Source organism: Harpia harpyja, chromosome Z (genome assembly GCF_026419915.1).
Source record: "Harpia harpyja isolate bHarHar1 chromosome Z, bHarHar1 primary haplotype, whole genome shotgun sequence".
Taxonomy (NCBI): Eukaryota; Metazoa; Chordata; class Aves; order Accipitriformes; family Accipitridae; genus Harpia; species Harpia harpyja.
The window spans coordinates 79,751,059-79,776,444 of NC_068969.1; the positions used below are offsets into that span (position 1 = coordinate 79,751,059).

The 25,386-nt window shown below is 40.2% G+C and overlaps 1 protein-coding gene across 5 annotated transcripts in view; it reads right to left on the minus strand.

Moving 5' to 3' along the window:
• The window catches only part of ADAMTSL1 (ADAMTS like 1), a 474,745-nt gene that overhangs the window by 185,402 nt on the left and 263,957 nt on the right, over positions 1–25,386 (minus strand). Inside the window, exon 1 of one of the 5 annotated variants that reach the window (XM_052776385.1) lies at positions 10,344–10,829. The exons of 3 other annotated variants lie outside the window; for them this stretch is intronic. In XM_052776385.1, the coding sequence (XP_052632345.1) occupies positions 10,344–10,400 (57 nt within the window). In that variant the 5' untranslated portion in view covers positions 10,401–10,829. Of the gene's footprint in view, positions 1–10,319; positions 10,830–25,386 lie in introns of those variants that run through there. One more of the 5 variants, XM_052776384.1, reaches the window with a different exon arrangement.

Below are 25,386 nucleotides of genomic sequence, written 5' to 3' on the forward strand. Positions count from 1 at the left end.
GAACACTGTTTAGCTGGTGTGGTAGATAGCTTCTCTTCCCATTACCCTGAGTGTATCCCTTGTAAAGACAAAGAGAGGACGTCAGCCACTAGACCTGCCACCTAGCCACCCTCCAAAAGGACCACACAAGCCAGAAAAACCTGCCTACCTGGCATTCTTACCAAAGTAATGGGAGTTCTGCTCTCACTGAAGTTAAAAGAAGATGAAGAGAGAAAATGCCCTTGCACCCAAGCTGCCAGAGCTGTTTATTGCACCTGAGATGCTGAGTGACCGGTACAATTACTGACAGGTACAATTGCTCCCGTGATTAACTGCATGCTGTTCCATATGGCCAAATCAAAAGGTAGATTATAGAACTGTCCAAACTACTGCTAAAACACTGTTTTCTCTGGTAAACCACCTGGAAAGAAAAGTAGCTGCAATGAGGATCAGATGTTGAGGTGGAAGTGGCTATACCTTGTACACTGGCTCCCCTGCTCCCTGCAGGGCAGCAGCTCCCTTCTGCTGGGTGTGGGGCTATGAGCTGAACATTACCAGCCCACTTGCCCCAGGCTTCCAGTCTTGGAAATTAACTTAGGAATTTTTGCCTCCTTTGCACTTGCAAGACCAGGCAAAAGGCCTGTGAGGGGATCAAGAGTGTATTTCCTACGGAAAACCCCTGGCACAGGGAACCCTTGATCTGAGTGACTCCACGCCCCAAGGAAGGCACTGGCACAGGAGCACACATGTGTGAGGGTATATACTGCACTTTGGGTAATTACTTTATGTTCAGATTTTGCTAGTGCAGATAAATAGGCCAGGATTTATTTTTATATTTCAGCCTCTTAAAAAGGAATAAACAAAAAAGTCCAAATCTCCTTCTGAGTAGTTTTTAATTTACTCTTTCTTCAGGATCAACATCATCTATAACTTAGAAGAAACAGGGGAACACACCTTGATGAGAAGGAGAGAAGAAGAAATCTCACTGAGATCCTCTTGCAGCTTTTCAATACTTATTCTGCTCCTATGAACACAGACAGGGGGAAGGGGAATAGGTAGACAATTTTTTTTTTACCCTGAAGGAAGACACCTGATACACATACAGCTAGCTCAGTTCCCAGGGACATAAGTAAGAATTTGCTGTGTTAGTCCTTTTCAGCGCTGCATTCCTTTTTGTCTTCTTTTACTCTTAACAGCACAGTCATGGGAGGCAGGCTCTTTAATAAGGGAACAGAAAAAGGGAAATTATGGCATCTTTTCCTTTTGCGCAGGAAAGCAAAGGTTAACTAAGGGGGGAATAACCCCTCCTCCCTTCCTAGCCATATATGACCTGATATGGTTATTGCACAAATAATAAGGACGAAGTGTCACACTGAAGTCTGTCATCCTGAAAACACATTTGCACCCTTTGACAGTTGTTAGCTCCACACATCAAGTGCTCTCTGAAGAATAAAAACATTGTCAGTGCTGTCCCCATAGTCCCATGGGATTCTTCCTGTCCTGAAGCAAGTCATACAACTGTATATATGCAGTGTCTTCAAACATAATAGGGAGTACACAGCTTCTAGTCTGCAACAAAACAGGGAAGAAATGATAAACAGCCATCTCAGGACTTTAGGAACTAAACAGCCATCCCCAAACCTGGACTGGAAGTTGTATCCCAGGAGAAATGTGCCAAACGTGAGCTCATTTCTTCACCCAAAAGGGCAGCAGCCAGCTGGGGGGGCAGGTTGCTGGCAGAGGATGGAGCTGACACCATATCACTTCAACATGCTGCACGCTGTGCTCCCTGTAACACTTTATAACAGTGCCTTATAAAACTCAGATCAGTCCTATCTCTCACTCCACTTACCCATATGAAAATATACACCAGGAGAGTGATGTGAATACAAGAGCTTGCTTTCTTGCTCTCACAAACCCAAGTTACAACACCCTGTTGTATTTAAATCCTGCCGTGCTGGTGTAAACACCAGGCATGGGTGATCCAATACAGAGCAGGTCCAAGCTGGCTCAGCTTCAGACTTGTCGCCTGATTGACTCAGAAGGCTTTTCGAGGCTAGGACTGGTTCAGATGCAGGATGGGTGAAATCACTTTCCAGAATTCGGAACCCACCCAACAGTATGGGTTCAAAAGTGCATCTTACTCAAGGACTTCGGGTTTGCCTTCCACGTAGCAAGAACTGCAGTCGGGGAAAGAGCCCACAGAGGCACACAGAAAGGAAAAGAGAGAAAAGTAAAACTCTTATCTGTCACAAGGCCTATTGCATGCCAAATGTTTTCTAAGTGGTGAGAGGTGAAAGCTATGTGCTGGCTGGGCTGTGTCCATCAGCTTCAGGAAAAAATGGCCAACATATGGCTGACACTCCCAGTCCCACAGGTGAACCACTGTCTCCCCCAAAGAACCAGGGGAATGTGTATTAGCCATTTTCCCTTGCTTTAGTAAACTGACCTTAAGCTTCACATATTCACCCAGCCTAACTCTCCATACAGGTCATGACATCCAACAGTGAGTCCTCTTAATGTGCACCAAACCCCATGTGGACTGGATTTAGAAACTCTGGTTCTGAAAGTCTGAGCTAGAAGACCTTGTCACATTAGCATAGATTTTAACAGGCTCATCAGCCCTAGGATGGCTCAGCCTCCTCTGGAGCAGGTCAGAGCATTAAGACAAGGTGCCATAAGTTGCAACAGAAAGATGGCACTCTCTGGTCAGGAGGCATTTCAGTGAAGGGGGTTTGTGTAATTTCAGATAAACACCCGCAGTTATGAGGTTTATTCAAAATAAATGAAGCCTCCCATTCTTCTGATGGTCTGCCATCTCCCTCAGTTACCTCATGGAGCCGTGTATGTGTTTATTTTAACAACAAGGGGCCGTATAAAGGGTTGAAATTTTAAGCCTTGGTGGAGGCAGGAAAACTGAAAGGGAAATATTTATGTAAAAAAGTAGGGGGGAAAGAGAAAGAGGGGAAGAGAGGAAGAGGGAAAGGGAGGAAGGAAGGAAAAAAGAAAGGAAGGAAGAAAGGGGGAGGAAGGGAAGAGGGAGAAGTAAAGAAATAAATAAATCACAGAGAAAGCTCAAGATCCCATGTTGTAACAAAAAATAAAGGGAAGACAGGAAAAAAAAGTGTTCATGGGACCCTTAGGAATTAACTATAAACCTCAGAGTTTATCTTACATATTTATTCCCTCCCTTAATCACCAAGTAATTGATCTCAAAGTAATGTTTCTTTACAGGAAATTACACTCAATTGTTGAGAGTTTGCAGTACCAAGCTGGAGTTTTCTAGGAGTACCAGATTTTCTTTTTTCATGATTTTACATTGAATTACAAAGATGGAAGGACCTAGACACTATCAGGATATAAACTGCTGCTACTCTCATGCTGCCCTCTAATATCACACATGGTGAAAATATTTATGTTTCCATTGCTCTCACCAAATAAAAGAAAAGACATAGCCACACTTTGGAACCAGTATGCTGCAGAGAAAGGGTATGCATTCCTCTCTATGCCAGTCTTCAGCTCTGGTAAGATGTGATAATGCACTCCCACTTGCCCTGGTGCTCACCAGCACTGACGGGTGGCTGAGCCCATCAGAGAATGATGACACTGCTAAAGTTTGGATTAGCAAGGCAGAGTCTTACAATTCAAGCTGTGACAACTCATGTTTTTAGTTTCAGAGAAGTCCCTCTCTCCTTGAGCTGATTCAGATCTTTCATCTTTAAAACATGGCCCTGGCTAGACCTTTAAGGAACATATTGGCGATACCACAGTAACATGAAAACCCCCCACTCTCTTTTTTAAAAGTTACAGGAACTATGAAAATGTCATATCCAAAACACATTTATAATCATAATCCATCCATATACCAAAATGAAAAAAGAAAAGACAGCCCTGGGCTTGTAAAGGGCAGTTATATTTGCCCTCAACAACAGTTGCTTTTAACAGTCCAGGCTGAAAGAAATATGGGGATTTAAATAAGCCAGTTAAGTAAGTAAATAAATAAATAATCCACCAATATGATGCCAGCACCAGAACGGTAGGAGAACTTATTGCTTCCTTTATTCCCTTTCATTTCTGGGTCTGTTGATATAGCACAGGATCTGAACAATACACTAGCAAACTTCAAACAGGGACTGAGATTATATCCCACAAAGCTAGAAGGGGAAATTTGACACCCCTACAGTACATTCATATGGAAACAAAATGAGTAATATTTATTTTATGGGACAGTTTGAATTTATTATATGTTGCATATAATTTCCTGTCTCATTTCTTGAGCACTCTTGGAATTTATTTCAGGATGTCTTACATTATCACACACCCCCTTCCCTCCACCCTGACACCCTCTCTGCTGGACTTGCTCTACAAGAAGTCCCTGAAAGGCAGAAATCCCAGGACAACCTCTAAAGGGTTGAAGCTGTGGAAGAAATTCCATAAAGGCAGTGAAGATGAAAATGGAAACAATGTTAAAATTAATATACTGTAGAATCAGTGAACATACCACTTATTTCTGTACACAACTCAAAAAAGGACTGCTCCTATAAGCAGTCCAAATAATTCACACGTGGCAAAACTATTAGGATTTATACATAGGATTGCCTTGGAAGCAAATTAAATCTCACAAGTACAAATGCTGCTTTTCCTCCCCCAGTCACCTGTCCATATTGCCTTCCAATTTCACCACAACTTTAGCTACTTTTATAAGAAATTCGGAAAAGTTGGTTTCTGGCAGCAAAAAGAAAAAAAGTGCTCATATGTGAAACGAAGTTCTAATCAGGGTACTTAAAGGAAGAAAAAAAGAAAAAAAAAACCTAGAAATGCACCTGGAGTTAGTAATCTTTGATATGGTAACATCTCACTGTCAGTGAAGCAGGGAGAAGGTCCTGGCCTACAGTAGTCTTCAATGTGCACACTCAGATTCAGGCCGTAACAAACTCACAACACCCAGCAAAGGTGGCCTGTTGAAAATAAGATAAATTGGCCATTCAGAGGTTTCACAAGAAAGTATTCATGACCAATGCTTTTTGAAGGTATTTTAATTGCTCCCATGCATGGCATCTAAATACCACATGTAAAAGCTCAACATGAAAACAGTTATTAAATGAAAAGACTTTAATACAAAGTCTGAGCAGGTGAAATTTAATATAGTTCTATTGCAGTTAACAGAGGCGAATAAATTTGTATAGATGAGAAGCTTGCTCTCAAATCTCAGCTAATACTATACTTATGAACCATTATATTTGTATTAATAGTTAGTATTCCAGGAATGGTATTTGCCACTTCCAAAAAGAAGAGCAAAAACTTTAAAGGCTGATGACCCTATCTGGTTGTGGGAGAGCCTTCAAGAGAGACAGATAAGATACTGCATACAATTATCTTGAAAGACAAATGAAACATTTGAGAATGGCATCTTTAAAACCACGATACCAACCTTTAAATCTTTCTAGTATCTATAATCCCCAATAGACAACCCTCTCTCTGTGTCCACTTTGCATATGGAAATATTTTGGCTGATTAAAAAAATAGGTCTGAACATGTACAGTGAGTCTTAGCGCGCATGATAGCAAATCTCAGACCTGTGATGAAATGTTTTACATTCCCTGAGACAGAAGGACATCTAAATGATCAGGTTGCACTAAACATTGACTATTATTGGTCTGTGTTCAACACTACACTGCATTAAGGACCTAGAAAAGATTTTCCATCACTCCATGAAATGTATATCTCTTGGTTACATCCCCAATTTTGCCTGAACATACATTTAAGGGCTAGGGGATGTTATAAGACCTTGAATATTCACAGCTGGTCAACCATCTGTTAAGACAAGCCTACATACACTGGCTGATATGAAATGATGGAGGTGCCAAAAGCAAAAGTTAGCCATTCCTGTACACCAGTTAGGAACAAGTTGTGGTTCATATCAGAGTATGATATTCTGATGGAATTCCATGTTTCGTGCCAGCTTCTGATTAGTTGCTGTCCACCACATGAGAAGACTTCTTTCATAACTGCCCTTGGCTTGGACTGGAACAAGTAATTTCTTTCTCCTTTTCCTGCTCCCCATTCTGATACCATAGCATCTGGTGGTTGATGTGTTTTCACTGGTTTTTCACTATGTTCAGCTTTCTGATTGTTTCTGTAAGGATGGCCTTATTATTCTGCTTTCCTTCCTCATACGAGAGAATACATGCCTCCATGGCAACAGACTGCAATTTCCCATTTTTTTTCCATGTAATTGTTGCCCATACAGTAATAATTTTCTTACTTTTCTTACAAGCTTAAGAAAATAGCTAAGAAAAGCAATAGAAACAACAGTGCCATCTGCAGATTTGACAAGACAACAACACTGTAACAGAAACCATGAGGTTATATTTGGATGGCTAAAAACACAGTTATAAGGGTTTCAGGTTTTGTTTGCTTCAGTGAGAAATCAGTTATGCAGAGATTGATAGCCCTCTCCTGAAGAATTATTTGTCTGGGCATGTGGACTACTCAGGCTTTACATTAACTCATGAACCTCCTAAGCATGTAAGTTTGTCCAGCTGACAGATCCATGACTACAGGTGACTATACTCCAACGTTTAGACACTCCACAGTGTTCAATTTTATAGTTCCTTTTACTATTCTTTGCCAAACCTATGAATCTAGCAAAAGTCATTAAAACAAAACATTTTTAACTTTACTGACATTTGAGGGGCAGACCAATAGCTCAACAGCCTACATAAAGTACTGACTCCCATTCACTGAAGTCCAAAAGAAAAAAAACCTGTAACACAACCTTAGTTCAGTTCATGAAAGCCTTTGCACTTGGTAGAAAACGAGCGAATAAATGATATACTTAAAAAAAAATCTGAAGGAAGAGATCAATAAAATAAGTCCGAACACAAAATTCTAGAGGAATGTAAGAAGAAAGTGATGAGTATACATACTATTATCTAGACCTTCATATAAGAAATTGTTTTGTTTTATAGACAAGACATTCAGAGCACAGCAGCACTGGCCACAAACCACAAGGGTGAGAAATTTTGCACTCCTTCACATGAATAAATCTTAGCTTTGTATAGCTGTACTCTGTATTTCAGTGCATTTTACCCAACTGATGTGATCAAATGCCAGTCTCTACATAGGCATGACTGCGCATGAAAATGTATGTGCGCACTTTGGACCCTGTACTGGAAAAATCCCACTCTATACAGCTACAGTTGTAGAAACAGAGGAGCAGACATACAACAGTAGGTAGACCTATCTACACATGAAAGGAAAAACTGCCAGGCTTTATACATTCAGATGTAAACAAGAAACATCATATTCATTCCACTGGCTAATTGTGCTTGTGGTCATCCAAGACAGACCCAGTTAGATAATAGGGGAATGTAATGCCAAAGAGCCTGGAAGGAATGGACTATTGTATTTGACTATTTTCCATGTACAAATTAGCACAGCAAAAGAAAGAAATCCTGCAGAAAAACACACGTACTTTATTACAGTTCCTAGTGTTACTTCAGTAAGTAGCACAAGAGCAACAAAGAGAGCTAAAAAAAGCTGCTGAAAAGATGCAAACAACAAATGCAAATGTGATTAAATGCCCTTCTGACATGAAGTGATTTGACTTCAAGTTCAGATGAACACATGGATGGTTATGGTTTTGGCCACATTTCCTTTGAGTTAGACAACTGTGATTTGCTTGTGTTAGGCTTCTATTTTTAAACCAATAGAAAAGGGAATCTTCAGAATGGATTGCCTGCTTTCTTTTGTTTCTTGTAAAAGTGGTGTGCTAATATTTCCTTAGCATGCAAAAGTTCACAGAGCAATGAGCAAAATTCTCCAAATACCTGGTCTTAGTCTGCAAAGAGAGAAACTGTCTTTTCAAGTTACTTTTAGTCTGATATTATTTTTTCAAAACAGGCATCTAGTGTTATGGCTCAGATTCTCAAAAGTATCTATGAAAGTACCTAACTCCCATTTATGCCAGGGAAACTGGATGTCTGAGTATGGAGCAAGTTCTAGTGCAGTTAAACAATAAACTGCTGAGCCCCCACAGACCTTACTGAAACACCACTCAACTGAAAATGAATACAATTTCTTCTGAAGAAGGTTAAGAACTCTGATGGGGTAGTGAGCTACATTCACTACTGCACCACTCCAGGTCATCTGCCCTGAAGTAGACTCTACCTGCTGGCTAACGAGGGTAACAGGAGAGGTTATTGCTGATACTACCTGTGGGCTTGTCCATCCCCTTAGCATCATGTGAGCATGCACTGTGCACGTCTGGGCTATGCAACCTCATTACTGAGGCAAGGGTGTGGAACAAAGAGTTTAGCTGCTACTTCGCTCTACAGTGCCTTACTGAAAATATTGGAACATGTGATAAATTATTGTAAGACCAATCCTGTAAGCATTTGTTACCTAGCCTTAGTGCTTACAGCTGTAAACTTCTGCTGATGTTACTAGAGTGCTACATGACTAGAAGCTGCTCATGTTTCTCAGTGTGGCCAAGACAGGGGTTTTAGAGAGATACAAGGTGAAACACATAAATTGAAATGCTGATTGTCATAGTTTTCAAACTAATTCCACGTACTTGACTAAAGGCTAATACCTACGAGGCTAATAGCCAGGTTACACACCTGATCCAATGCCTCTTTTTTTTCTCAAAAACATCCATGAGCTTTCTACTATGTCCTGTGCGACCTCATGCTGCAATGAACTACAGTAGTAACATGTATACCAAGGTATCCTACAACTTACCTCTATCTCTAGCCAACTATAAGTCAAATTCTTGCATGTTTACCTAATCTCCTGCTGAAAGCAAGTGAGAGATTTTCCCGAGTATGGAAAGAGCTAAAGAATAGCCTGATTCAAAAAAGAAAGTTAAGCTTGCTTCACATCACTATTCTTAAGGCACAAAGATTTGGTGGGAGGTGGGGGGGAAATCTCTTGAGGCAGGGTAAGTCATACAAACTACTATAGTATGGAACATAATGCATAATAGTTGGCAGCAGAATGCACTATTTATTTTCATGAATTAGGGACTGAGAACTTAATTCACAAGCAGCAGAGTGAAGCACAAATGTTATAAGTATGAGCTTAACGTGGGGCCAAATCCTACAGTCCTTACACAGTCTTGTTGAGTCATATCTCCTGTTGATCTTCCCTAAATTATTACTGCAGGATTGACTCATAACATATTATAGTCATCAGGTTATAAACTTCTCATTTTCATAAATGAAAGAGAATCTATGCTGACTTTATGCTGTTTTGTGTGAATTCAGTATTTTAAATGGATAATAGACCTTTAAACAAAATAAGACTTTTAGATCAATCCAGACAGCACTTATTCCTTGTGATTAATTAGTATTTAGTGATTCTATATGCAATTTTTTTTAAAAAAATCATAAAATATTTTTTAATAAGCGTTTTGAATAGGGTTATCCCATTGTTTAAGTCCCTATCTGGCTGCTAAAAAAATGTCTTAAGATTAGTTTACAATGATTGTCATAAATTATATTATACAGATAAATAGGGAGATGCAAGCTGCTATAAAGTTCATACATTTCTTTAAGATTCTTACCTATTTCAATGACTACATTCAGTCAAATCTTCAGAAAAAGACAGCACATATGTATGCCAAGAATGTGTGTGCATATACTATTCTTACTGCAGATTTTCTGATAGCAAACATACAGCTCATACTTACAAAATTAAGTATGAGTCAAAATGGAACATTTAATCTCAATCAAACAGCAGAGCTACAGTGCTCAGCTGTAGAGCATCCTATCAGGATAATGAGGGGAAGTATGTGAGAAAATCATAATGATCAGCTTTGCAGCCCTGAAGTATACCAGATATCATATAAAGTATCTTCTAGAAGTTGGTATAAACTTGTCTCTGTAATGAGTTACAGCAGTAATGAGAGCTTATTTAAACTGGCTGCAGGAAAAAGTTCGGTACATGCTGTACCTTGTTTCTCTGCATGTGCACAACTGAAAAATACTTTTTCTCTTCTGTTTTTTAGGATGGAAGAAAATTTCAGGAACATTACAGCATGATAAAGTTTGATTTAAAGAGGGGAGAAACAGCTCTTCTCTAAATCCCAAGCAGTTAAATCACCATTCACAGGTCATTGCTTTCCAAGTTTATAAAAGTGATGCCAACATCAACTTCTTGGTTCTACCTGCAGCAACTCACAATATCAAGCCTCCACGCCTGCAATACTTTAGAGAGGACAGGAGTTACACGATGTGTTCAAAACAAACTCTCCCTAACTGCAGTCTTAAAGATTAAAAACATACCCACCCGCATATATACACACAGACACAATATCAGCTGCAATCGACACATACTTGCGGGAAAGAAATGGCATTTACCAGGATGAGGGAAGCCAGGAGCAGGGTGCCAGCAGTTGCCCAGCGGCAGCCCTCCATGGTCAGGTCCGTGCTGGACCTGGGGTCGGACGCTGCACAGGCTGCAGAGCGCTCGGCTGCCTGCTGTCACATCCAGCGCCGGTGCGAACCTTCAGCCCTGCTTCTCCGCCTCCATCAGCTCTGCTCACATTTCCTGACCCAGGCGTGGGTGGGAGGGTTGGGGTGAGCCGCGGGGAAGCGGTCCCTGAGCCGACGAGCAGCCAATCCCCCTCTTGCTAGTCAGACAAGCAGCACAACAAAGCCAAGGGGTCTAGGGAAAGTGTAACAGTGAAGGACAGAGGGGAAGAAAAAGAGAGAGAGAGAGAGAGGAGGGGGAGAAGGAGGAGGAGAGAGTCAGAATGGCACAGCTGAAGGGAGTGCTCTGCCTTCAGCTAGCCGTCCTCCAGGAGCTCTGCTCCACCACTTGCCATGATCTGTTCACGCTTATTTCTAGGTCAGTAGCTCTCCTCCCGAGCATGCATTGTTCCAGACAGGAGGGAAACTTAATCTGTGTCAATACATAACGTATGCCATAAAAGGCACCAATCGGAAAATGCTGAAAACCTCCAGGGAGAATGTATGTTTTACTAAAGCCTTGCATTCTTTACAGAAAAATGCTCTCTGGAAGCCTTTTAAACCATTTGTTCAGCAATAAAGGAGTCTGACTCCACTCCCAAACTGTAAACTAGGAATGTTTCTAACAGGACCGAGTGACGTTTTTTCTGTCACTACTTCTTTCTTTTGGGGGAAATTTGAAACGTACCCTATTCTGCATTAGAAGGAAAGTGAGCTTATGGGAGGAAGAATTTTGCACAGAAAGGCAAAGATCCACACAGCTCAGGAAAGCTGGGAACTCTGCCTTTTAAGTATTGACAGATAGGAGTTTCAAATCACTGCTCTCACTGTGTTAAGGATTCATGCAGTTTGCATGCCTATGCCCCTGCATTGCCTGAAGTCTCCAGCTCCTTTTTTTTTTTTTTGTCTGTCTGTTTGTTTTATTTTCTGAAGCAGAAATTGCAAACTGGATCCAAGAACTCTTTCTGAATGCAGTAGGCATTCTCCCACATGGGGCTGACCTGGACGTCTCTTGCAGTCACAACATTATGGTGCTGCAGCGCATGCTATGTCCACATGGGCATGCAGAAAGCCCTGTCTTCCCTAAGCTCTTAACTGTGGTACCTCAGTAAGCTCAGACAATGAAGGAGAAAAGTAAGGTCCATGTGTGTTAGTAACAGTATGCTAGCAATAAGCCTGAAAAGTGACTGAAGTCAGAAGCTAGCAGAAGAAAGGGAAACTCTGCTAAGGCACCAGGACTGGGGACAGAAAGGAAAATGGAGCAAGTGTAGACCACAGACCATTTAAGAGAACTGCACATCAGTAGAAAAGAAAAACAGCCTGGAGAAAAAGCTGGACGAGCAGATGGAGAGTGATACAGAGTTTGCAAGAGGGAAAGAACTGAGGGGAAAAAAAAGAGTTACATATATTAGGAAGTCAGGAGGAAAGAAGAGCGTCTGGCTTGGTGTAACAGGAACAGGAACATAGATGCTGAAGACATCTGAAGGCCAAAACAGAAAAGAGATAAACTAGACAGAGCTGGACTTGGGAAATTAGGCTGAAGAGAGAAATTTGGAACAAGAAACAAAAGTAATTAGGAACAGTGGGAGAAACAGATTTCAGCTTGCACTGGCCAGCAGTAGCTTGGTTGGGGACCTTTGGACTTGGCAGGCAAGGAAACAGGGCCAGGAAGACTGAAAAGGCTCAGTGGGAAGGGGCTATGTTGGAAAACCAGCTGCATGGACTGAACGTAGCAGGGGTGAGAAAAGGTCTAAAATGGGTACTAAGATTCCTCGACCACCAGTGAGTCCTTTGTGTGTCCAAATCCCCTCACATAGCAACTTCAGAAACCACTTCCAGGAGGACCGGGGAGGGATGGACCACTTTGCACCACCCTGTGGCTCAGAAGTGGGGAAACCATCATAGGATGACACCATGACAGAATTTACAACTTCTCCTATTGCCCTTGAAAACTCAGGAAACTAAACATATAAATTTACTAGAAGTCTAGTGTACCTTTTAAAAATACCACCACCACTACACAAAGCCCCCAAATCCTTTGCTTTACCAGCGGTCTCAACACACACCTAAGAGTTGCACAAAAGGATTTTTTCCTTATATCTCCTGGCCACAGCTGTCTCTTTTCTCCCACACTCTTTACCCCAAGAAGACTAACATCATAGGAGAAGTACTTAAAGATAGCTCCTGGAATTCCTGTACACAAAATTCTCAAGGCCAAATTTTTATGGTAAACAGCAAGGTTTGTAATATTGAATAGATGAAATGATGACTGCTTTATTTTTAAAAACAAAACTGCTGCAATTATGATTACATGGCTTACAATGAATGAAACAACTGAGAAGGATGTTTTCATAACCATATGCTTGTCTTTTTCTTTTTTTTTTTCTTAGCCCAACTTTTCACTGGAGTTGTTGCACTAACACTACATAAGCCCATTTCAGAATTTCTGATTTTGGACACTTCTTGTTCAACTTTGGAGAAGGTGGAGTTTTTAAAAGGAAGTTTTGGAGATTCTTCTTATCAGTACAGAAGTCTCAATAGGCAACTAAATCATCTAAGATGGAATAACTGGATTATACTTGGATTCCATGTATCCTGCCATTTTTCTGCTCATGGACCTCTCATTGAATCTTATAGGGATTTTGCATGGAGAGTGATGGCAAGAGAAGGAAGTTAATCATAGAATAGAATCATAGAATCATTTAGGTTGGAAAAGACCTTTAAGATCATCCAGTCCAACCGTAAACCTAATCCTGCTAAGTCCGCCACTAAACCATGTCCCTAAGCACCACGTCTACACATTTTTTAAATAGCTCCAGGGATGGTGACTCCACCACTTCCCTGGGCAGCCTGTTCCAATGCTTCATAACCCTTTCAGTGAAGAAATTTTTCCTAATATCCAGTCTAAACCTCCCCTGTGCAACTTGAGGCTGTTTCCTCTTGTCCTATTGCTTGTTACTTGGGAGAGGAGACCGACGCCCACCTCATTGCAACCTCCTTTCAGGCAGTTGTAGAGAGTGATGAGGTCTCCCCTCAGCATCCCCTTCTCCAGACTAAACAACCCCAGTTCCCTTAGCTGCTCCTCATAGGACTTTTTCTCTAGACCCTTCATCAGCTTTGTTGCTCTTCTCTGTATGCGCTCCAGCACCTCAGTGTCTTTCTTGTAGTGAGTTGAAGATCTTGCAGTAATGTTACCAAATATGTGGCCTGCAATGTTCAGACATGTTAAAAAGGTGATTTAGCTATAACAAAGAGCTTTGTTTATTCAAGATATGTGTTTAATCAGTAGCAGAGCAGCAAGATGTTCATAATAGCATTGTAAATTGTATGAAATTCACTAGACCTGATATTTTGTTGCACGTTTAAAATTAAGACCAGATTCTAAAATGCAGCTTGAATTTTGTTTTCACAACAAACTCATGCAAACCCCATAATTTTTTCATGAAACCACACGATCGTACTTTCAACAGTTTGGCTTTCAGTTTTCTGCACGTATTTGAACCTAGAAATCAAAGCGAAATTCAAGGAATGGAAACTTACATGAATCGAGTCCAAAGGAAAGGTCTACTCAAATTCTTGCATACAGATTTAATGAGGAGTCATGCCCAATATCTGCCAATTTCTGCAGAGCAGTGTTGCATCTACCTGAAGGTTCATTTGAACTATTCCTAACTGAAAAAAAAAAAAAAAAAGAACTGAAAAAGAAGTGTAGATTTACTGAAAAATGACTTTAAGGCATGAAGTGCCTGGAAATGTTCTGGAGCTGAACATCTCCATATCCTGCTGTTCGGGTCCAGGGTTTTGTTATCTGCATATATGCATTTTGTGTGGAGTTCATTTATTTATTTTGCTGAAAGGTCATTCTAGATATGGAACACTAGTTTGGTGTTGGGGGTATTTCTTTTTGGGTTGCCTATATACTAAAAAATAAAGCCTATAGTAAGAAGGAAAATATGCCATAAATGAGGTAACATTGCCTGAAAGGTGCAAAGCCTCAGGCCCTGTTTGTCCCCCAAATCTCTCTCTGTCATGTACCCCAAATGAATGCAAGAATTCAGAGCAATAAAAGGCTTCCACGTGCCACAGAATTAATAGCTGAAACCTCAAGGGGTGTGTTAGCCAATGTGGATGGTGCTACTGTGCCCAGCACTTTGTTTTACTGGTAAGACAAAGGTTGTTCTCAGCAAAACCTTAATGCTACAGATAAAATCCTGAGTCCTTTAAGATCATTTGCAAAATTGATATTGGAGATTGGTGAGTCAAGGATTGCATTCAGTATCACTTTCTTAGTATACATATGCAAATATGTCACCTCCAAACCCTGATATTACAAATGTAAGCCCTTCACGATCTCAGGGAGAGTGAATGCACAAATACATGCTACTCCGTGTCCTGAAAATTACCCCTTCCACTTTCTGAACTGGTCGTTAGTTCCAATTCTCCTTCACCTCTGGCAGGTGTTTAAATTAAATCAGTGTGCATCTGTTTGTGAGAAGCAGAGCCGGTTATTGGCACTGCGCACCTATGGCAGGTTATATGAAATGGAAGTAGAAGAAAAGGAGGCTGTCTGAAGTAGCATTTAAAGCTGTACAGATTTAACAATACTTAATTTGAAAAACACACGTGCAGGCAGAAGAAAACTGTTAACATCAATATGCTTTATAGCAGGAAAGAGTGAACTCAACTTTGGAGCTGATCTCCCTGGGGAGAATATGTTACTGTTTTCACTCAGAAGCCACCTGTCTCTTCCTGGAGGTTGGACTTCTTTTTTGCCATCAGGTCTGTAGCAACCAGGATTTTTTATTTCTTTTTACTTTTTCAGTTAACAGTTATTCTTAGATTTTTTCTCTTATAAGCCTGGATTGATTTCTGGGAACCTGGAAGCCTGCGCAGGTATGGAAAGTGAGAAGCGGGAGGGAGCCAGTGCTTTATAAGGAGCTTTAGATAGGATTTGCATTTACGTGTGTGTGTGCTTGTGTGTCCCTTCAGTAGATATGAAAGAAACTAGAATGAAAGTTATAAGGACTGCAATATTCTGGACTGCTTGGGTAAAGCTCACCCAGGTGTACATGACCTGATGCATACAAAACCTTTACCTAGACCTCTGACTTGAGATAAAATTCAAAGGTACAATAGCAGGAACAATATACCTCTGAGGACTATGAACACCCTCATTCACACCTAGCAGGGCAATAGATGGATAGTTCAGCCTTCAGACTCACCCAGTCTTTGCCCTGTATGAGAGACTGGTTGCCATGAGCACTGGGGTGCAGTGAGGTCACCTCGGAACCAGTGTGCTGTGACCTCTCTGTCTTTGGCACCCACATGAATCTCTACATCTAACATGAGGAGAAGTCTCGAGAAAGAGATGATATGTAACACTTCTTAATCCATTTTGTTTAGCTGGGCAGAAATCAAACTGATGAGATGCTTTCACATGAAACATTTTGCGCTTTCAACATTGAAGCTGATCAGTTGCTTCTTCTGTGGGAGTTGTGGCAACAGATTGAGTGAATTCATATGTGAGGACTGCTTCTTTCTAGAAATGTTAACTGCACTCATTGAAGTGATGAGCTACAAAGACCTCCCCCCTTCCCATGTTAGACTGTCACCATTTACCTTGTGAATTAAGACACCTGTTGTGTTTCAGTAATAGCCCTTAACATTTGGCAGCAGAAAAATCTAAACCAAAATCTCACCAAAATATCTAAATGTTTATATATATATAAATATTTATATAATTTTGCAGTGTTTTTCGCAATAATTTAACACTGTATTCACATATTTTCATTGGAAGGGTGTGGTAACTTGGCAGATGAGCCAAACATCTTGAATTGACTTGCCTGAGATCTGAATTATGACAGCAAAAAGGGGAATTCCGCACCAGCAGATGCAAAACTGCGTCCTCCTCCTGTTTTGACGGAGAATCCCGAGTAAAACAGACAAGCACGTACCCATTATTCTTCCGACATTATCTGTCTCAGGCTTATTCCTTTCCCAGGGTGCCACTTACATACCATTAATATCTCTCTTCAACTTTTGGACATGCTCCGTGTGGGCAGACTAAAATGGATTCCTGTTTTTAGAGTCATCCCAGTGCCTGTCTGTGAGTGGGCTCACACACGACTCTGGGCCACTCGCACTATGCTGGAAAGTGAGCCTCTGCCTTCCAATTTTTTTTACTCACACAGCACTGTTTCTCCTATTGTTGCACTGCTGCATGCTCCTTTTCAAGTATACTCTCAGAAGCCTGTGCAATTTATTTATCATCTCCAGTCTTTCCATGCCTCTTGCCTCCCAGCTAGCACTCTATCCCAGCTTGCTCTGACAGTTGTTTACATGCCATACTCTCTGAACAGCCCACAAAACACAGGAAGTACTGTTTTTATGTTTTACAAACAGGGCACTGTAGGTACAGGGAGATTAACTAACTTGCCCGTGATTGTACATGAAGTCACTGACAGAACGCGGAATTGTACAAGATGGCTGAAGAGGCAAACTAGCAGCCTTAGCTACATGGACCAATATGTTGGTTAGTTCCATGAGAAATCACATTAAAGTAAATCTCATTTAACCATGTATGGCAATAAGAAATACACTGTGAGCAGTATGACAGTAGATTGACATTAACTGCAGAGCACTTCCATTACCTTACAGAACACATCCAGATCTTGCGATGAACTTCAAGCAAGTAAGAGACGTGTTATATGCTGACAACTTTTGCAAGTCCATGACCAGTTTCACAGTCATTACTGGGTTTTTAACTCACAGGCCCAGCTTCAGATGTCAGGTCAATATATGCGTTTCACTTGTCATAACTGTTTCTAGGCTCACGGTTGGCAAAAAATAACAGGAAAACATGATCTTTAAAGGCTCACATACGGACAGCAGATACAAACAGGTTGCATGCAATTATTAGAAGTCCCATCATTCAAGCTATCAAGCTTGGGATTTTAGAGGTATTACACAAAAACATTGGGGTTGATGACATTGCTTTTGAATATTTCAGGAATAGAGCTTATATTTTTGTAAACCACCCCAGCTGGAAGTCAGTTGGAGCTTCATGAGTTATAAATTACTTCACTGAAGAAACAAACCCAAACCAAAAAAAAAAAAAGCATGACACTTTTTAACCTCTTCGGACCTCTAATTTACAAAGCTTTTGACTTGTCTTATTTTCCTTCTATAGCAGTAAAGCATAGGTAATTCTTTATATGGCTTTTAGCTTTTGTAATGCAAATGGGATTTGATTCCACTTTCCTTTTCTTAACAAAATTCAGGTTCTACAGGTGGGCTTAGACCATTGTGAGCAAACCTAAAATTAATCAAGTGAAACTGCCAAAGTATCATCAAGGAAAGAATATGCAAGTTTTAAGAATCTTACAAAGAAATGAGGAAGAAAAGAAGACTAGGGAGTAAATTTTGGATCAGGATTTGGAAAACCCCTAAGGTGGAGGAGGTGGGATTGAGGTTTGGCCAATTTGCGATACTCAGCTCTGTGTCTGGATTCAGTTTTCCAAAGTTTCCAAAAGACTAGGGGTGTGGAGGAAGGAGAGGACTTGGATTCAAAGTTTTTGGGGTTTGGCCCATCTCTTGTACTAGTAATTAATGAGAATGCCTGGACAGCACAAAGCATACTTTGAAATGTCGAGCCAGCAAGATATTTAAGCAGTGGAGAAACCCTTCTTTCTTAGCAATAGAGTTTTGAATATCAAAACACTAGTGAAGGTGCCACGTGGATGGAACACCCACTCAGTCACAACGGGGTTCTCCATGCAAAAGACACAGAGTACTTACCCCCAAGTTGGCCAAGTTAATAAAGATTAACAATGCAGACAAACAACAAGGATTATAGCACAAAAGTACCTAATGACCTGTTTGAAAGCTGGAATCAATATTGTTCTTGTGACAATCACAGAGATGGAGAAGAATTGAGGGTCAGTGTTACGAAAAAAACCCTTCAGTTTGGAGCACAAAGCACATTCAAAAATATAGAAAGATAAAGAATATGTCATAAAACATGAGGGTAAGTGGCAGGATTTTGAAACAGCACAGGGCTCAAATGGCTGCAACTCAAGCACAGAAGTGGAAAAAGGTATTCAGTGAAATATTTGAAACATATGGTTTTTGTTTATGTTTCTTGCAAATATTTGAGAAAAGTGAACAACTCCTACCTGTATACAATCGTGACCATGAATGCACTATTATGTTGTAACAAAAATGTATTTATAAGCAACCAGTAAAATACTGGAAGAAATTAAAATGTTAATAACTAGGAGGCTATCGTGTTCCATATTAAATTTCTCAGGACTGCAGCTCACTATGCAAAGAGCAGCAGTTTCTACTTGATGTATTAAACAGCTTCAAAATGGTAGAAATACAGGAAGCAGTGAAACAGGACAGATAGTATTCTTCTTTTGAGCTAAGCAGAAAATACTCTCACTATCAGAGAAACAAGTGAAAAAATAAAGTAATTACTTCCTGTGTTTACATCTGGTGGGATCTACTGACCTTCTAGTTTGAATTCATGAAGGTTGGCAACTCAAAATTCAAATCCATATGTGGACTGAATCTTCACAGAAAAGGATCTTTTTAAAAACATTTGAAGAATGATTGTGGCTGGTAAATATATGAGTAGCTTGCACTGAGCCAGACATGTGGTTAGATGATATAATTTTAAGGAGCCTAATCCTTCCCTCATTCTTGGAAGAAATCAGGAATAATGAAAGAGAGCTCAGTAGGGTCTTCTACAAACTAAACCAGGTGAAAATTGGAGCAAAATCTTAATCTGCATGATATTTAGTCTGCATTATAATTTGTTTTATCATGTAATTAAATGTATGCTCATATAATCTGAATTTCAAAAATGAAAGACTTTCAAGTGGCAATTGAAGATAAAGATGATCATGGCACTATGTGTGACAAATACTCATGGAGGAACTGAAGAAAACTATTTTGACTAAGAGCATTAAACCTTCCATTCAAATGAGAATAATGAGATTCTCCAATCAAATAAATTACTGCAGTAGACACAAATTTCTGAGCAATGGAAGATAAGGGGCATTCACAAATAAACCTCACCAGCTTTAATCAGTGAAAACTAAACCCCTTAGTCATACAAGAACTTAATATCTGCCCCTAAACTCCATGCACAGTCTGTTTTGATCAAGCTGGTCAATATATATTATCAAAACGTATTAAAGGACATGTTGAGAGGCAAGCAGATAATGCTGCATGGATAAGCACACAGGACTCCATTGGCTGGAGTTACTCAGAGTCAGAAGCCAAATGATTTGGTTCTATTGCACTTCTGATTTTGAGTAACTTTGTAAGCAAATAAGGGAATAATTGTTCTTTAACTGAGTTTCAGGACTAGATTATTTAGAAACGTCATTTATTCACATACTCAATGGTTCAAAGCCTGCTGTGTCAACATTTTTTCATGGGAAAAGCACATAAGGTTGAGTCCTGCACCCTACTATAATTCAAAGCTTTAACCTCAAAGGCCATTTACCAGATGAATTCTCATGAGAATCTACTATTGTCAGGTATCTTGTTGCATCATGCATGTCTTAATCCCAAGGACAAAATAATTATGAGAAATGTAAGAAACAAAAGTACTTCCTTTATCCATGCAAGAGAAGCTTAGAGTCCCATCATCTTTCTATGTCACAGATTCTCTGAGAGCTTTTCACAGTGTCTTTTTAGCTACTTCATATTACAGTCTCTGACAGACTGGCCTTTATTTTTGCAACATCTAGCATCTTGCCTGAAGTCATAGCTATAACAGAAATATCTTCATATATCTTATAAAAAAACCCTCTCGGAACCATCATTATAATTTGGCTGTCTCCAGGTGCCATTTGCTTTATTTAACCAGTTTATCCACTGAAATGGATATTGTATTTCATGCGCACTTGTTTCCAATGAAACTATTGTTTCCAATACTTTCTTCATGATGCACTGCATAATCTGTTCTACATTTAATTTACAAAGATTTTTATGGAGCTATCTTAATGCAGTTTTTGGCTTATCTTCTTTCTTTTATTTGAGTCCTGATTTATAAAAATTGCTTTTAAGTATCTTTGACATTAACAATTGTTCTGACCACTTAGGTTTGTAATTTTATTTGCCTGCACAACAGCATTGAAGTTGATAAAAAATATTCTTGTGCTGGAGTATGACTTTGTTCAGCAAAAGAGTATAACAGGACTACTGGCTAAACGTCATTCTTCTGCAAAAAGCTTTGATGTAGTGAGAAAGAACTGTATCTAAATCATGAAAGACTATGGAGCAGATTACCTAGGCAATCCTAATTGCTTACTGTGGTTTACACCATTATTTATATGTAAACATCTACATTTCCCCACTGTGTGTTACTTCTGCCTTCTCCCTTCTCCCCTCTCCCCTCATGGCTTTGACTGCACATGTATGGACTTGTTCGTCTGTTAAAGTTCAGAGTAAAAGATAAAGCAGATCAGACATGTTTGTATTGCAGGCCTGCATTGTATCTTCTCTGTGAATTGTGATGGGGGGGTTGGTGTGTTTTGTTGGTAATTCTTTAACATTTATGAGCACAGACCTTCACTACACAGAGTAAATGACATATCATTGCATCGTAAAATACTGTCAGCTCATCAATAACTTCCTGCAATGCCACCATCAGTTGAAAAGCTAATGCAGGTAAGCTGGAAGAAGCTAGAGATGAAATAGCACCTTTCATACTGACAGAACAATGCAGCACTATATGCCTAATAGAGTATACTATAAGACATATTTCCTTATCTGTATGAAGTACATCAAAGGCTCAACTTTCTAAAACTTATATGTAGCTGGACATTCAGAAAGATATATGCCAACTAAAAACCTCTGTCCTTTGGGGAGAGGAAAACTGCTCAGAAATGCTGTGCAACAGCAATGGGTAAGGTTAAAGAACTGTACTTTTGTGGTATCACTTAGCAACAGAAGCTGTAACACCAGGAGTTTTACATGTCTTTAATACATCTCCTACAGTGCCATCCATAATCTTTAGGCTTTACATTTCTAAGGCCTTTTCGTCCAATAGAGCTTTGTGTCCATTAACTGACAGGCAGTCTTTTCTTGGAGTCTTTAAAATGCAGGCTGAGAAGCGAGCTGTATTCCATTAATACCACTGTCCCACTAATGCTCATGGTTAGGGGCAGCCTTTCCAAAGAAACATCCACCTCAATGAAAAACATTCCACATACAAATGAGGCTCACCTGGTGAATATAATGCATATTTTAGGATCACTGTGCCAAGTGTCTGACAAACTACAGAATTAGCCAGTTTCTTCAGTGTGAGTCACGTTAAACTGAGGTTTTGGAATTTATAGGTACGCCTATTCATTAGCATTGTTACCACCACATGATTCAGAAGTATCTTTTATTTTCCACATTCAGATGTGAGAATATAAGATACAGGCAAGTCAAGTGCACGGTATGCTTAAAAGCACATGAAGATTGTCTAGAAGTGTCAAGATCCTGGTAAATGAGCACCAAACCACTCTCTGCCTAGTTGGCTTAATGGTAAATAAAATTTTTTTAAGCATATGCCCAGATGTCATGTGCTTTGTGTTTGAAGTAATGCTGCTCAAAGCTACTTTAATTAAACAGCAGCTTTGATTATCTATTATCTGATACCCAGGAAGGTAAAACACACCATTCCATCCTCTACAGTGACTGGGTGGGGTGGGATAAAATAAAACAAATTGATTTCAACGTGTGTAACATCAAGATATAATTTTTCCTGTTGAACAGGTATCCACAGCTCCCTTTAGGAAGCTGGTGCACCCATCCAAGGACAGTGTTTGATAAAACATTAGTTAAATTACTGGTTCAAATTTTCTCAACCTTGGCTTTATTTTATTCTCCTGAAGCATGAATATAGCAATAGCTTCACCACTTAAGCTGTGGGAGAGACAGAGCTGAGTTAAGGCTCCCCTCTGCATTTTAATGTTTTAAAAAGAGTCAAAAAGCAAAAAGAAGTACTTTTTACTACATAATAAAAAGTAGCAGCTCACTCTGGCCTGACAAATAGCCCAGTGATTCCAGTAAGAATGGAGTGGGTGTTGGTCAGGGCAGAGTCAAACGCTGCAGCTGAGATTCAGTACTTGAGGAAAAAGACATCCTTTTCCACCTATATTTTTCTTCCACTCATTGTATGTTTTCTTTTATTCTTCTAGGAAACACTGAGTCTGAATGTTTTACTGTGGCATCACCATGTAACATGTAGACTGGACTCCCACTGTTCCACAAAACACTGGGCTGGACCTGCACAGACAGACAGCTTGCCATTTCCCCAGTTTATACACTCCTGCACCAGACATGAGAAAACCTTACATGTTATTCAAGGTTATTGCCAGAAGGGAAAGTAATTAAAGAGAAGCATCATTAGGGAGAAATAGTTATGAGTTTAATTAAACAGAATGTATTTGGATTACAAATAATATTTTGCACAAAGTTTTAATACTTGCATTTCCCATCTCTTAAAATTTCTTTCAGTTTCCATTACAATGAGCATTTTCTAAACAGTGGTTCTCACTGAATCTGTGGTTCAGGAACATGGATGGTTGATTGCATTTCAGAGAATCATTTCTCGATCCTTAGTAAGAACAAGACATAAGACTCTATGTCAAAGATAATCAACTGAAAACAGCAGTTTGAGTAATGTTGACTGACCTGTTCTTGATGTCACTAGTCTCATGAAGACAACACAGGAGGTAGAGCAGTATAGAGAAGATTCAGTTGCATCTACTTGGCAACCATAAAACAATGCATCTTAGAATAAATAATGCCAGATTTTCCAGTGTTAGACATGCAGTTTCTGGCTTCTACATGACAAGGTTTTTGAAGTGCCTTGTATGACTGAAAACTTTTCATGATTTTTTTGAAAGCACATGAATACATGCTCACTCAATGTGTGTGTGTGTCATCACTTGCTGTGATTTATCCTGCTTCCTTCCTGTGTATCATGACTGGAGCAACTAATATAGTTTCAGGGAACATAATAAGCCATATTCCCCAAAAAGTCCTGAGCCAGAGATACCAGGCACTCACGTAACTAATGACACATGTCGGTGCCTGACCCAGAGGATTTGCAAAGGTATATTCATCAGCATTGGAGTGTTTCTGCGGAAAGTGGATTTTTTAAGAAGCAGTGGCCTGTGTTTGCATAGTTCATTCTTTGCATTGACCTGACATGTCTGCCTAAAAGCCTGTATATGAGACACTGAACTCTTCTGAAAACCCACTGAACAGCATAGAATAAGGGTTTATATACTTTCTATACCCCTGCTAAGTATTTCCATTTATAAGCTTCCTCAGAAAGAATGCCTCATCTTCAAAATACAGCCCCAGAGATTAATGAAAAAGTAGCTGCTTTCATAAACAGGAAAAACTAGGCATTTGCATGACAACAGATTTACAACCACAACAACTAGTAATCTGCAGACTAAATCACCAGTATTTTTAGTGCCATCAAGTCTGCATATTAAGTTCTCTGGGCAGAACTGTTTAAACACAGCCAGGATATTAAATGGCATGCCTGTAAGAAACAGTGTTCTTCATTGACAGTGAGGGGCCCGGAGTAGCAAGGAGTCATCATGGCGATTGCTTTCATAGTTTTTACAGTATTTGTTCCATTTCATAGCTAGGAAATACCGTGTTGGAGCCCCATGTAATGTTAATGCATGTTCTCTCATACATACTGCGCGCACTTTTAGGCATGATTACTGGTTTATAAGGAGCAGCTCATCTGTGTAGATTTTGAATGATGAAGTCACTGTGCTTTGTCCTACACACCCTCGTCTCCGAAATGGTCCCCAAACGGGCCACTAGAAGCCAGCCAGGCATGAATACTGCACCTCTGCGTGCAGGTGTGTGTATGAAGAGTGTGCCAGAGGGAAGAGCAAGAGTCTGACGATGCTGATGGACTGGCTCAGAACCCAGGTTAGCAGCCGACCGCTGCAGAGAGGCCCACGGTGCAGCAGCCCCCTCTAGGGTATGCCGAAAAGACCAGGCAGAGAATAGCAGCAAGACGGGAAACAACTTGCAGAGAATGACAGGGAGAAAAACTAAAGGACCAGCCAAGGATGAACCCCCAAAGTCCTACTGGACAGAAAGAAAGACTCACCGCTGTGAAGGGGTGCACCCACAGGCACGTTGGCAGTCAAGCTCCACCACCACCCTGAAACGTCCCCTTGGTACCCCAGGAAGGGCCAGGGCTGTTAGAGTGAAAACAAGATCCCCTCCAGATTAGAGAGCAGAAAGACAACAGGCAGTAGACGAAAGTATCCTCACCATCAAGAATGTGAAAATAGCTGTATTAATTTAATTTTACTCAACTGGGTTAGCCCCAGCTGTTTGAAATGAATAGCAAGCTGCTGTGCTAGACCAGGTGGCTTTCTTTTTAAGGTTAGCACGTTTCCCCAGGTGAAAACAGCAAAATTGCTCAAGTTACAAAGTGGACAGTAAAACTGCTATAGTGGGTTCCTTAATGAGCTCTTTTCTTCCATCCTTGTCCTTTCTCAAAGAATTAAAGAATCCAGAGGAGGTGGTGACGTACCCTGGAAATGACATCTGTCCCCTTCTCCCAGATAGTAGCAAAAATAACAGCTGGGAGCATGTAATTTTCAATGGCAATTTTCAGTGCTCAGAGTAGCCTGTGTTTCACATGGCTGCTGCTTTCCAAGCAGCACTGGGCAATGGAAACATCACATGGTCCTCTGGTATTTATTAACATGCCTCTCATTGCATTGTTAGGTCGGTGGCTGTGTTTCTAATTAAAAGATTGCTTCTTTGAATAACAATGAGAAATACTACTATGCACCACCTTACTAACCTTTCAACATAGGCTATTCACTTTTGTTCACAAAAGTTGTCAGTATCCAGGGAAAAAACTGGGTCAGATTCT